The sequence below is a fragment of the Brachyistius frenatus genome, unplaced genomic scaffold (assembly GCF_029030835.1).
Source record: "Brachyistius frenatus isolate BFR_SWC_R1_liver_20210118 unplaced genomic scaffold, ASM2903083v1 Contig_324, whole genome shotgun sequence".
Classification (NCBI taxonomy): domain Eukaryota; kingdom Metazoa; phylum Chordata; class Actinopteri; family Embiotocidae; genus Brachyistius; species Brachyistius frenatus.
The window spans coordinates 192,233-206,351 of NW_027210923.1; the positions used below are offsets into that span (position 1 = coordinate 192,233).

The 14,119-nt window shown below is 43.4% G+C and overlaps 2 protein-coding genes across 11 annotated transcripts in view; both read left to right on the forward strand.

Moving 5' to 3' along the window:
* Nucleotides 1-2,925, forward strand: part of LOC138635718 (voltage-gated inwardly rectifying potassium channel KCNH2-like) — a 123,550-nt gene extending 120,625 nt beyond the window's left edge. For both annotated transcript variants that reach the window (XM_069723337.1, XM_069723338.1), the window contains 3 exons: nucleotides 1,694-1,799; nucleotides 1,970-2,107; nucleotides 2,521-2,925. In XM_069723337.1, coding sequence (XP_069579438.1) covers nucleotides 1,694-1,799; nucleotides 1,970-2,107; nucleotides 2,521-2,925 — 649 coding nt within the window. The remainder of the gene's footprint in view (nucleotides 1-1,693; nucleotides 1,800-1,969; nucleotides 2,108-2,520) is intronic.
* Nucleotides 2,926-10,494: 7,569 nt separating this feature from the next.
* Nucleotides 10,495-14,119, forward strand: part of LOC138635717 (microtubule-associated protein 4) — a 114,390-nt gene continuing 110,765 nt past the window's right edge. For all 9 annotated transcript variants that reach the window (XM_069723326.1, XM_069723332.1, XM_069723327.1 and 6 more), the window contains exon 1: nucleotides 10,495-10,600. The gene's annotated coding sequence lies outside the window, so the exon portion shown is untranslated. The remainder of the gene's footprint in view (nucleotides 10,601-14,119) is intronic.

Genomic DNA, 14,119 nt, shown 5'->3' on the forward strand with positions numbered 1-14,119 from the left:
GCGTCTCTGTCTTTGTTTGAGTTACTTTCAATAAGATGCAAGAACCATGTCTGGAAAACATCCACCTCGGGGATAAAGAGGACTTATTTTAAGCAGTATGTCTTGAAACTAGAATTTCTAGAATGATAAAGAGGTCCAGGTTACCTTCAATTGTCGATCAATGTTGATGACCTTCTGTAGTGGCTGTGGATCAGATGGTGCAGAAGGTTGTTGAGTACTTGTACCGTCAGCAGTTCGATTCACTGAACCAAAGGATGGTCCTGATAGCAGGATGAGTTCATTATTGGTTGAACGTTAAACAGAAATATTCAAGATTAAATTAAATCTGGGTTTAAGCCTATTTCAATATGAGCCAACTAGTTTCAAGTCACTCCTCCACCAGTATGAAGTCATTTCCACTTAAATCAGTCATTTTTTTCTCTGTTCGTTGGCCTTCGTTTTGTCAGTTTGCTACAATTAAGAATTAAAAAACATTGAATTAAACACAAATTCAGTGTGTTTCACATTAATGTGCTTCAGCAAGTCTGATCTCAAGTAGTTTGATCTAAAACAAATATTATCTACTAATTTCAAACCTTTGAACACTTGTCAGTTTTTTTATTTCTCACCTGGAGTCAACTTATTTTAAGATTTCTTGTCAAGTTAAATGGACGAGCTGCATGGACCAATAATTTCACTGGTTTTAAGTCATTGTCTCTTCAAATTCTGTGTTTTCTTCTGGTATTGTGGCCGAGCTTTGTTGCAGTGTGTGCACCACACATTTATCTGTTTCCACAGATTCTGGTTCACTAAAATGATTCAATGAAACTTTGCTGACTCCTGTGGAGGAAGTGATGTTACACCTGCAGAAGTAACTGAATAACAGCAGGATGAGGAGAGAAATGCAAAATCAGCAAAACAAAGTTTAAACAAGGAGAACAATTAGTGAGGGACAAAACATTACATACAAACATACCAGCAACATTTATGTTTCCAGATGTTATCCATTGGTATTACCAGACCAGGTTCACTGTGTTAAATATACAGTACTGGTGTGTCCATGATGCACTGAGGGTTGTTTCCAGCTGTTGCATCCTAATGAGCGTCGACCTCGGCTTCATTTTAAACTGTTGGATCAGCCTTTAACCAATCAGCATTGAGCACCATGTAACATGTTGTACACCCAAATTTACCAAGATGTAATTGACTTCAACGTCATCACACTTGGACAGCCTCAGTGGTCACTGATTGGTCCACCCTTCAGAGTGGCTGAGCGAACCTTCTTGCAAACAGGATTTCCAGACTATAATGACAAAGACTGAAGTGAGTATCATGTGGGAGGAGCCCAGCCATCCGTCGTGATATTATTGATGGCCAAAAAAGTTTGGACGCTGTGTAAAATGTAAATAAAAACAGAATGCAATGATCTCTAAATCATGTAAAACCATATTTAATTGAAAATAGAACAAAGAAAACATATCAAATGTTGAAACTGAGAAATTGTTTTATGAATAATATGTGCGTGTTTCGAATTTCATGTTCACCACTGAGCTGCATCCCCTTTTCTTTTAATAACACTGTAAACATTTGGGAACTGAGGAGACCCGTTTCTGGAGTTTCGAAAGTGAAATGTGGTCCCATTCTTGCCTGATGTATGATTTCAGCTGCTAAGTTTGTGAACTCTAACGGCTGATCATCTGTAAACTCTGTGCAGGTTGGAGAGTCGCATGTCCACGGACATCGGAGTGATCATGCAGCTGCTGCAGAGGCAGATGGCGCTGGTTCCTCCTGCCTACAGCGCCATCTCATCGCCACCTCAGGTAACAACACAACGACACACACAGGATGTACGTTAGAGCGTGATGCTCGCTTTACAGGGCTGCAGGTTGTCGTGACAACAAGTCAGCAGGTGTCAGGATGAAAGAGAACTTCTGTTCTGTTCTGTTCACAGACCGACAGGCTGTCAAACAACATGTTGTTTCCTCTGCAGGCCTCCCCCTACCCCGGTCCAGGACCAGGATCCGGTCCCGGTCCGGGACCAGGTCCAGGACCCGGTCCAAGTCCCGGAGAGAACGTGATTCCACCTGTTCCACCTCTGGAGACAGACACGCTGGCCTCCCTGTCACAGGTGAAGTAAAGACTTTGCAGTCCTGTTAGATATTAAAACATCTCTGTTCTTATTGTTCTCCATTAAAACAAAGCTTAAACTCAACTCAGTCTGTTTCAACAGGATCTCAGTACCTTGTTAACATAAGCAGCTTGCAGCTTAATAAGTAAATACATACATTTCTGCTTAAATAATGATTCATTGCAGGGCAATAATTTATTGTAACGTTTGAAATTATGTATATTTTATGAGAATATTTTACAAATGTGATAATCAAGACTTTCAGCCACGTGAAAATCCATTAACATATCAAACATCATAATGACTGCAATCACAGTAACAGTTCTTATCACAACATCAAATGAAGGTTTGCTTTCTTATTTTCTGATGGAGAGAGAAACAGCAGTCTGACCTCTGACCTTCTCCCCCTGCAGATCTTGGATTCCCAGGACTTTGAGGAGTTCCCAGCCAAGCCTCTTGACTCTCTGCTGCCCCAGGACTCCCCTCTGATCAGCACCAGCCAGGACCAGCTGGCCCCCTCCGGACTGGACGGCCTGGGCCAGCAGCTGGAGCTGGAGCTGGGAATGGGCACCGGGGCCGCGGTGCCTTCAGGGGCTGCCGGAGGTTCAGGTTTAGAGTTAGAGTTGGGGAGCGGGGCAGCAGGGGGGGCCAGCTTAGGGGTGGGGCTAGACTTTGGTCCGGGGGTCTGCATGGGGGCTGCAACAGGGGCGTCAACCCTGGATCCTGAAACCCAAAGGAGGATGTCCCTCCAAGAACCACAGACACCTCTGGACTCACGGACACCACAGAGACACAGCTCTGACCCCGGGGGGAGCTAAGAGAGAGGGGGGAGGAGGGAGATGAGGGGGGTGGGGGGGCACAGAGAGACAGAGAGGGATGTTCTGTCCCGCAGCTCCTCCTGTTTCCACTACATAGCGCTGTGGAGATCAGGAGGTACCGACAGTACCGACATCCTGAATCTGCACCGACAACCTCTCCAGTCTGGACTCTGCTCAGAGAGAGTGAACCGGGAACACACGGGTCTCGCCGTCTCTCTGAAGTCTCCTCCTTCTCCTCATCATCATCCGGAGCTCTCTGAGCTCCACGACGGTACAACCTTTAACCAAAACCACAGACGGAGCGGAGAGGAGCTCCGCCTCCTCCTGAACACGGTCGACCCGGATCCGTCCGGTCTGGACCTCTCAGTCACTGATGAAGGACGACTCCTCTTCACACTCACATTTACACGACTGCTGACTTGTAGAAGAATCCCTTTACTGCTGTATCCAGTGTTGGATGACCGACGAGAACAAGCAAAGACAACATTGGACAGAATGACGACGAAACAAGTAGCCATTTACGTCTTGCACTGAAATCCTATTGATATACTGATTATTCTATTTGTCCGTGGCGCTTCCGATAAACTCACAGCCTGGTTGGTGAATCGTAGTGTTAGCTGGCCTAACAGGACTCCTGCTGTCCCGCTCTATCATTGGTTCCTTCTCCCTGATGTCCTGCCCCCAAAGGGGCGGAGCTAATGCTCCACCCTTCCCAAGAGCACACTGGATTGGCTGGTCTGCACCTCAGGGGTGGGAACTGGAGGGTTAAAAGCCATGAATTTTCTCGATGAACATATCGTCATAAACGTTGTACAGGTGGGTGAAGAAGGTGGGTGAAGAACATGTGGCTCAGGCAGCGTCGCAAACAGGTAAACTGGCAAACTTACAGGTTTTCCATGAGAACAGAGCAACAACAACAAGGAGAATATTTCAACGAGCAGGAAGTCCCAGCTGATAACGTCGTGAGCTGCAGAACAGAAGCGTTGTGTTTGAAGAAGTCGGCCGTGACGTGACGAAGGCCTGTTCTGATTTCTAACAGCGAATCAAAGGAAGAAAAAAACCTTGTGTGATTCTAGTTTATCATAGTTGAATTTGCTACCTCAGATTTCATTGGTCCTTACTTCTTTTCACCTTAGCACGCACCCAGAATGCTTTTACCTTGTACATACGAGTTTGTCACGTGACACGTCAATATACAAGTTTGCCAGTTTACAACGACCAGCTGAATGCGCCATTATTCTATGTACAGTACAATATGCAAACACTGGCAAGAGGAGACGAGTGAGTGCGCTTTAATCTTATCGTGTGTGACATGTTCAGGTCCAAAGCTTTGTATGTGTGTGTCTGTCCTCGTGTTTGTCTCTCGGCCTGCAGAGCTGACGGACGCAGAGGGTCACTGGATCGTTTCTGACCAGACTGGTTTCGATGTGAACGCTTGGTTTAAACAGGCAGACGACAGGTTGGGTGTTTGGATATAAACGGCAGAAACCCTTTACACTGTAGGTTATAAATAACTATGACATCATCCAAGGATATCTCAGAAATTCATCACCGCGGGAGGACAAAGTTTCACTTTCGGACCGCTGTTTTAGGGAAAGAGTTCAACGTCCTCAGATACACGTCTGATGGTTGTCAGGCCGACACACGTATGAGATATGAAGAGATTGTAATCGCCACACCGACACTTTACAGAGAAACTGGAAGGAAACACGCATCGTTTTAGTGTTTGATCAGAAGAGTCCAGTTAAAGCCCACCGATTGAAGTCCGCTGCGCTCATCTTTACATCCTGCTCAGGTTTCATTGGGCTCAGCAGGGGAAGATGATGTGCAGACGTGATGTTAGACTGAACAATCATCCTACATGTTATTACTGCGTCGGTCAGCAGGTAGATTAACCTGTCAGGAAAAATGGGCACTTAAACAGGGAATGAAGAGGATTTCCCTCGAGGGTCAGTGAGCTGCCTGATGGTCATGTAAAGTAGTTCATGAGACCGATGCAGCAAAATCTGAAAGTAAACCCTCAGAGCCGGCTGTCGCTTTCTAATTCAAGGTATCTGAAATGTCTGAGTCCTTTAAGATGTTTAAAGGACTGAGTTCATCACGTGCATTTGGAGAAAATATGTCCACTGTCCCTTTAAATCTCATTCATAGTCATCTATTACAGGAATAAATAGTCGTTTTATTAGATTTTTCCCCACAGGATTCCTGATGCGGTGTAATGATAAACCTTTACAGCGGAGCGTAACTGAGTTCTGAGTTCTCCAGATGAAGGGAAATAAACACATCTGGCGTCTTTAAACTGTCTTCCCTAATACAGAATCACAGGATAGACCAGTCGTACCAAACAGAAACAGAGAGCCTGCTGTTGAAGTGCAATCGTCCTTTAAACTGTTCAGGTTTGTAGCAGCTTCACCGCGTCCATCACCTTTTCAGCACTTACATTTTTTCAGGCAGTGCAGATGTTCATTAAAGACTCAGGAACGTGTCGTCCATGTCGTGGCGCTGATTTCCCTTCGTCTCAGAACCAACCAATCAGGAAGAAGGAGGGTAGGAAGTTAATATTTAGAGGTACATTTGAGTGGAATTCCCCTTTAAAAGAGAATTGTGAAGATTGTGTTTTGCTGCTTGTGGGTCTGAGCTGGTTGATTTATTTATTGTTGTAGAATTATTTAGTTTGTCTGTGGATTGTAGCTGAACTGATTTTGTCTCTGGTTTATGAAGGTGGAGAAGTGAAGCCTCTCAATATTTATTCAATATTTATGGATAGAAGTGCTTTGTTAGCTCTACACAGTTTAATTATTATCATTATTGTATATTTAAAGTTCTCCATCCATGTTCGGCACACAGTCCGACCCATCAGTGTGTGTCCCTCCTTTCAGATGAGGAGTGATCCAGTTGTTTGGTGTAAAGTTGCTTTTTTTTCACCCTTCTGTTGTGAACGTGACTGAATGCTTCGTGGATCTCCAAAGCTGTCGACCAAATCTACTGAATTCTTCTAACTACTGAACCCTCTCTGCTGGTTGTTTACTTTGATCATACCATCACCATCAGCTGGTTTTGAGCAGCAGTCCCCGTCTGTGGTCACCAGGAACAAGATCCCATAACAAACTACTCTTGACTACTAATACAGAAGTCTAGTATCATGGCAGAGTGTGTAATACTGTCATCTGTCCACTAGAGGGCAACGAGTCAGTGTCACGTTTCACCTCATCATGGCGTGAAAAGTTCACATCAAGCATCATTCTTCAGCGAGGTCACTCGTTGGTTTGTGAACGTTATGAATCCTCCAGTTCAGATTCTGTCCGTCACCATCTTTGCTAGTTCAGAGCGGTTTGGAGCAGGAAGTGACCATATTTGGACGAGCTGGGGGAGGAGCCAGAGGTGGATCTGACCGATCTGATCGGAAACCTGACGATACTACGTCCCGCCCACCGATAGCTGTAACCTGCCTGCACCACAGGCCTGTCAATCAAACAGACACGCCCCCCAAAACAGGTGTTCTTGAATCTTCTTTTCTAATGAATGAGGGATTATTTTCAGATGGACCTCCAGAAAACTAATAAGAAGGAGTGACTTTAGCTAACAACACCGAGATAACTGATGGACACATTTTATTCACTTTGGATTTGATGACAGAAGTTGAATGGGAGTCTATGGAGCCGGAGGCTTTTTGGAGCCGACCTCTAGTGGCACTCGCTGGTATTGCAGCTGAAGACACTTCTGGATCAGAACCATTTTTCAGACCTGAAGCTACAAACTTTTTCATAAACAGTCTGTGGTATTAAACCAAACCATAACTTATCTTAAATTTAACCAACTAGTTTTGGTGCCTAAATCTATCTTTTCACACATAGTTGAGGTAAAGCATGACTGTGACACTGTTTCGTCTAGTGGACTGACAGTTGTTTTTTTACACACTTTGGTGTATTACTGGTTTGAATCTCCAGTAAATTCTCAGTAAATCTGGCGTTGAATGAAGTTGTTTACTAGTGAATCTTATTTTGTTGTTGTTGTTGTTGTTGTTTTTTCCCAGCACGGTGTGCAGGTACTGACTTTCAGAAGCGGGCTCCTGTTGCCGTCTGTCGTGCTGTAGCGAGTGTTTGGTTCGTGTTCAATAACAGTCACCTAGTGGCCTGAACTGTATCTTTACATTCAGAACTATGACCTCAAAACTAGAATGTGGTTGTCGTCGACTCTTCTCGTTTGACCTCGTACGTGACTGTAGACGTTAGCAGTGCTAGAGGATACATTTATGTAATGCATACTGCATATTATACCAGTAGAGGGCGCACTTTGAAAGAAAAAAATAATTAAAGGGGGAGTGTGTGTGATGGGGGGAGGGTTAAAAGAGAGTTGCATTTTGACACACACATATGTACAAACATATGAACTCCACCTGCACACACACACACACACATACACACACCTCCCTTAACAGCTCTTCCATACTGTTGAGCTTTTTTCAGCTCTCTTCAACTTTCTACGAGTTCCTACAGACGGGACCTGTATACCTGTATTTGTAGATATTTTGAGCACTTGGGGTGGAGGCGGGGTGGGTGAGGAGGGTGGGGGTGGGGTACCTTTTACACAACACTGGATCTGCTCCGTCACTCCTCGCCTGTACACACCAACTTCTACTACTTGTAAAGGAATCAAACTCTTTGGCACTCGTATAGCCAGCACTATGCAGAAACTGAAACATTTCTTTGGCATGCTTTGAAATGCAGAATATTATAGAGGAAATATACTAAATAAATAAAGTCTGCTCTAATTTCTTATTAAAATAATCACCTTATTAAAAAAAAAAAAAAAAACAGAGCCGTCCATGGTATAAAGGGATATGATGATGATGATGATGATGATGATGATGATGATGATGATGATGATGATGATTCCGATGAGGGTGATGAAGCTAAAGACTTTTAATATTGTGCACATTTTTATTTGCATGCTGCACTGAAAATCCTCCGGTAATAAGAAGCTTTGACGTGCGACGCAGCTGATTTCTGCTGTATGCTTGCAGACTGTGTAGAGTGACATACTGAATTCTTCCAGCTGACGGGAGAGTCCTATTTATATATATATATATATACATACATATATATATATATATATATACATACTACTTCCAGGTCATGGAACGAGGGGTACTGAATAGCTGCAAACATAGTGATCTTAGATGATACAATATTATATTGTATATTTGTATCTTTGGTTGCAAACCACTATAACGGAGTGATGCATGTGTGGCAGTCCTGGGCAGAACTGTTTCCAAATATCCAGGAGCGCTTGATTTCCTCACCTGGGCTCTGCTCTGTGTGGCCTGAGGAGCTAAATCAAGTGCACCTAAAATATTACAAATGCGGCTTCGCCCATCTGGGACCGACTCCACTCTGGAGAACAACTGTCATCAACACGTGAGGGCAGTGTTGGACCACATCCAACTCTGACTTCTGTGTTAAATCTGCCAGCAAAAGCATATCTTTCACACTTTAGTTGTCAGATGTCCCAGAAAAGAGCAAATGTTTTTCTCGGTGTGTAAACTGTGGCGGTCCCACGGTGGAACCACAGAATAATAATAATACTGGGCTTCCAGCTCATAATACATCATTCATATCAAAGACTGAAGAAAGGTGGAAATGGTGACGCTCCAGGTTCTGATTGTGTGATAGCATTATCAATGGTTGAACTTTATAAAATTTCAAAATGTTTCTTTCAATAAACCTCTTTGAAAGCAAAAATCATCTTGACTGGACTGATGTTTGTGACATTTGAATGTGACTTTATTGACTGTGGGGAAGTTCGCTGCTCTGGAGAACATTCTGTTCGTCTCTCCGGAAACATTAATCAGGATTTTCTAGTCAGAAAAAAGAAGGAAAAGGTCCAAGTTTTTCAGAGTCGTAGATACATATCCAGGTTTTAAAACTCAATAAACTCGTCCTCCCACTATCACACTTCCTGTAGCGTCTTCCTCTCTTTGACCTCTTCCACTCTGATATCTTTTCTCTGAAAACAGATCCTGAACCTGTGTGAAGTGTTTCGTTTGTGCTACAAGTTAAGAACAAGTCATCTAAATCTTTCTTATAGTTTCCTGCCACAGTAGATTCACACTCATCACTGTTCTTATTTTAAGGAACTGTGATCTGTGCTGTGCAGCTGCATCATCAGAATAAATGAACCAATGTTCACAGTATCACATCAGCCAAATAAACTCAGTAGGACTTTCTTACTTTTAAATGATGCCTTCAGGAACCATATTCAGGCTCGGTGGATCTTAAATGGCAGCAGGACTTCAGTAAACACAGAGTTCCCATCAGTGGTGGAAAGTAACCAAGTACTTTTACTCAAGTACTGCACTCACAAGTTGGATGGATCAGCACTTTCCTTGAGTATTTCCATTTGATGCCACTATATTCTCTCTCCTTAGAGGGACATGTTGTACTTTCTGCTCCACTATTTGTCAGCTTTATTTACTTTCCAGATGAAGATTTGAGACAGTAGATATAAAATAGATTGTTAAAGATGAACCCAGTGGTGCCCAAACTGTTTGTCTGCTGATGTTTTACAAACAGCAGGGTGTCGTCAGACATACTTCATATTTCAGATGTCTCTGAATTGTTAACAGCTCTAAAAAATAAGGATTTTTCCCTTAATACTTCCCACATGGTTTCATTTTAATAAATGCTCAAATGAAAAAAACAAAAAAAGATCATAAAAAAAAAGCCCATAAACTAAAAACGGATTTGTGTGACAGAAATACTTTTGTTCTTCCACTTCTTCCATCTTTCCTCCTCAGACACAGAAACCCTTGGAGCCTCATTATTTTCTGCCTCCACAGCCAAACCACACGTTCAGCTGCCTGGAACTGCAGTTTACAGTTTCCGCCACGAGGTGTCACTATAAACCTACACAACGTGAGGTGGAACACATTAAACTGCTTGCGATATTTTTTGTCCTGTTTTGGATTTTTTTTTTCTCCAGTTTCACCTCCAGTGAGGGAAAAGTTGGCAGCTGCAGTGTGAGCATTAGCCAGAGGACGTTTTTAAAAATATGTGATCACTGCGTGGTAAATCATCGACAATCAGTGTAATAATAAAAGTCAAATCTTTAAACCACTAAGTGTTTAATGTGTTTAATGTTTGTGTTTCATCAAGCAGTATCTATTATTCGTTTATTCCAAATACACCACGTTTTGGATAGCGGGCCGCGTGGATGGACTCGTGGATGATTGAGACTTTCCGACAGTAATTCCTGTCCACCCGGTGACATTCCTGGGATCAGGACGGCATAAGGGCGTCTTCCTGGGCCGTGGCCGTATCCAGAGCCCGTTCCCTCCGGCGATTGGACCGGCACCGTCCCGTAAAAGGAGTCAAACTTCTCCATTGTATGCACACGGTGTCCGTCAAAAGTGCATCTGGTGACGACAAGGAGCCTGCGCAGGATTCACAAGCTGTGATTGGACAGTGGGTTTGCCACTCAGGGCTTAGCACGAATCTGATTGGATGAAACCGGAGCCAGTCAGTAGTCTCGCCCTGTGATTGGTTCACGGCTCGTCCGGGGAGGAGTAAATGAGTCTGCGTCCCGCACAGTGCACTCTCTCGGGTGGGCGGATCGTAGCGGTGACAGCGACGCTCGGAGACTCCCGAACAAACTGTCAAAAAGCGGACAACTAACGGTGAGTGGAGCCGAAAACGGAACTCCGTGTGGTTGTCGGTGTGTGTGGAAGCCGGCGCCGTGTGCACGGAGCGCGGGGTCGGTGGCGGGCCGCCGAGCCCGGCTCGCAGTGAAATGACGGTGATTTTGGATGAGTGATCTCACAGCACGCATCACCGCGAGCGTGCACGGCTGTAGGTTAATGCTGCGTTCAGGTGCTGCTCGGAAACTCTCCCTTTCTGGAAAGAGGGCACACTTCACGTGCACTCGCCCTTTTTCAAAAACATTTGTATTCATTAGTACCCACATGCTGTTGTTGAGGTAACTTTGTTGAACGCCAGCCTTCACTTTCTGCTTTCGCTTCCTCCCAGTATTTATTAGAGTTGTGGAGGTCACGTGCTGCTGCATACAGGGTCTGCATCTGTCCATTCGTGTGTGTGTGTGTGTGTGTGTGTGTGTGTGTGTGTGTGTGTGTGTGTGTGTGTGTGTGTGTGTGTGTGTTGTACTGCCGTTCTTTACATCCTGCAGGCAGACTTCATGTCCTCGGTGGACGTTTAGATTCAGACACACTCATTCCTTGTGATGATGTTGGAGATGAGTCTCTGCACGAGTTCACCGTGTTAAATTCACCTGTGAATATGTGGTGCTGCTAACAGGTGATGTGGTCATAATCCTAATAAATGATCATGATCTTTTCTCTCGTCTTTCTCTACGTTGTTTCAAACTCACGTGAGGTTCATTCATGATGCTGAGAATAGTAGTTTCATTCAAAACTAGACCTCTCAGCTGTTTGTTGTTGCTTTCTGTCTTTCATTTGGACAGCAGGATGATGATGATATGTTGCTTAATCGGTCAGTTAATTGATAGAAAAGTAATCTTCAACTCGTTTTGAGTAATTTTTTAAATGGAAAAATGCTGAAATTCTGTGACTGCAGGTTTTCAACGTGAAGGTTTTCTGGTTGTTTTATTGCTCCATGATGATAAACTGAACATCCTTTGGTTGTGGACTGTTTGTGGAAGACAAGGAGACATTTTAGGCTGCACATGTTCTCCCTGAAACTCTGACAGAAACCACGACAGTCTCCATAACTCTGTTTCCACCTGCACTGAGACCGTTTACCACAGAAAGAGATGTGAAGAGGAGTCACCGGAGAGGATTGTCCCTCTCTCCCTCCCGTCCTCCCTCCCGTCCTCCTTCTATCCAGATTACTCTCCAATCCTCCACTAGCCAGATTACTGAGTGGGAAATAAGAGGTGGGACTGATCTGAGGCCCTGAATTCATGATGGACCTGATCCAATCTCATCCCTAAAATGTCCCGGTGCGTGTTGCGTTGCTGTAAACCCAACAAAGTGATCAGGTATTAGGCCCGAGGGGCCGACGGTTATCAAACGGGTCAGAGGGGTTGTGCTGCTGTCGGCTCAACTTCCAGCAGAGCTGCTGAGATGAACCGCAGTGCAGAGAAGCTCTGTGATGTCGAAGATGAAAGTACAGAAACACATGCTTCACCTGGAGCCCCCCCACACACACACACACACCTCCTGCTGTGTGTCCATAGAAAACAACCACCAACACATATAGGAAGTTCTCCACAAACATTGATTTATGTTTAGTGAAACGCCCTTTTTTTTTTTTTACCGCAGGCTCTTATTTTGAAGGATGCATCACATCAGTTCATAGAACTTGGCTTCAGTCTGACGCTTCATGTTTCTGCGGTGGAAGCAGTTGTTTTCCTTTCGCCGTTAATAACCTTTAAAATCCTGGTCTGTGTTTTATAGAAACACTGCAGCTCTGTGCTCCTGATGACAGATAAAGAACATCTGCTTTATTACTGTTTTACAGCTCTTCAGATTCCTCATCTGTACTTCTGTCACTGTCTGGCTGTGTTTTCTGAGGCCCACTTTAACACTCTGGAGCTTCTTGCCAATATTAAATACCGCCCTCGGTAGTTTTATAGTGAACCGCTTTGGATTCTGGGAAAACTTCTCGACCGTTGTGCAGACGTCTCCGTCGCCTGCTGCTGAATCCTCCGTGCAGCATAACCAAACCAAACGTTCATTAATCTTTACTGATTGGGTCCAAAGTTTAGTCAGCCTGGTTTCACATCACATCTGGTCAAGTAGAAGATATATTCAGACCAAAATGGCCGGCTGTGGAACAGATTATACACTTCCAAATTGGATAAATGATCAGTTAAGCACGTTTGCCAAAATCCAATGACAGGCATTAACCTTAACAACTGTGCAGTGTTCAGGGAATGAGGTGGTGGTGGTGGAGGTGGTGCAGGTGGTGGAGGAGGTGGTGGGACGTCGGGTCACTTTGTGTCCTTTGAAACTGAAAGAGAAAGAAAACACCTGATAGTGATGTTATCTCCAGTCACGCCTCCACTTCTACCAAAAACACTGAAAGGTTTAATGTTTTGTTTTTTCAGTGCTGTGGAGTTTGTGGAGCAACATCTGTAACATCTGTAACATCTGTAAGGGAGGTCCAGTTTACGAAGCTTTGAACTGCAGATGTTAGTGCAGGTTGAATTCAGATACTGAGAGAGTAAATATCTAAATATCAGCCTGCCGATTTACAGGATAATCTATCAGAATCAGCGTGTATGCAACATGCACCGTTATGAAAAGTTTTTTTTACAGAACATAATGCAGATAAAGATTCCATCTTTACATTAGAAATTGTTCTATTTTGTGGTTATTTATATATATTTTTTAAATTCCAGTGAAGTTGACTGTTTCAGTGCTCTAATGTCAGTGAGGACAAAAAACGTAAATATCCTTTATCAAATATTTTTGTCGTAATACAGTGTATGTTCTTTAAAATGTCCTAATATTGGTATCGTCATCAGCTCCAATAATCCTCCATCAGTCAGCCTGTTAGTATCTCTTCCATATCTTTCATACGTTTCAGTTCTCACACTCAACAATAAATTATTTTGTTACTTAAGCAAAAGATAATATTGCAATTGTAGAAGTGACCAACTAAATAAAATATTGAATCTAAATGTGTTCATATTGTGGAGCAATTTGCTCTCAAAATATACAACTTGCTGTTAGCGTGATCTCCATTTCCATGGCAACACATGGCGGTTGTCTAACAACTGGAAAACAATCAGTAACGTCAGTAGACTTTTATATAATGTATGCAATGTTTACTACTCCAGGAAGTAGTTGGACCCTTAGCAACCACCTAGCAACAGAGAGGATTTCTAGTCTCCAACTGAATAAATACAGAACATAGAAACACTAAACTGATCAGCTAGTTCAGTCTGGTTGGAACAAAGATATCTGATGAACAAAGATATCTGATGAACAAAGATATCTGATGGACAAATATATCTGATGAACTAAGATATCTGATGGACAAATATATCTGATGAACTAAGATATCTGATGAACTAAGATATCTGATGAACAAAGATATCTGATGGACAAATATATCTGAGGAACAAAGATATCTGATGAACAAAGATATCTGACGAACAAAGATATCTGAGGAACAAAGATATCTGATGAACAAAGATATCTGAGGAACAAAGA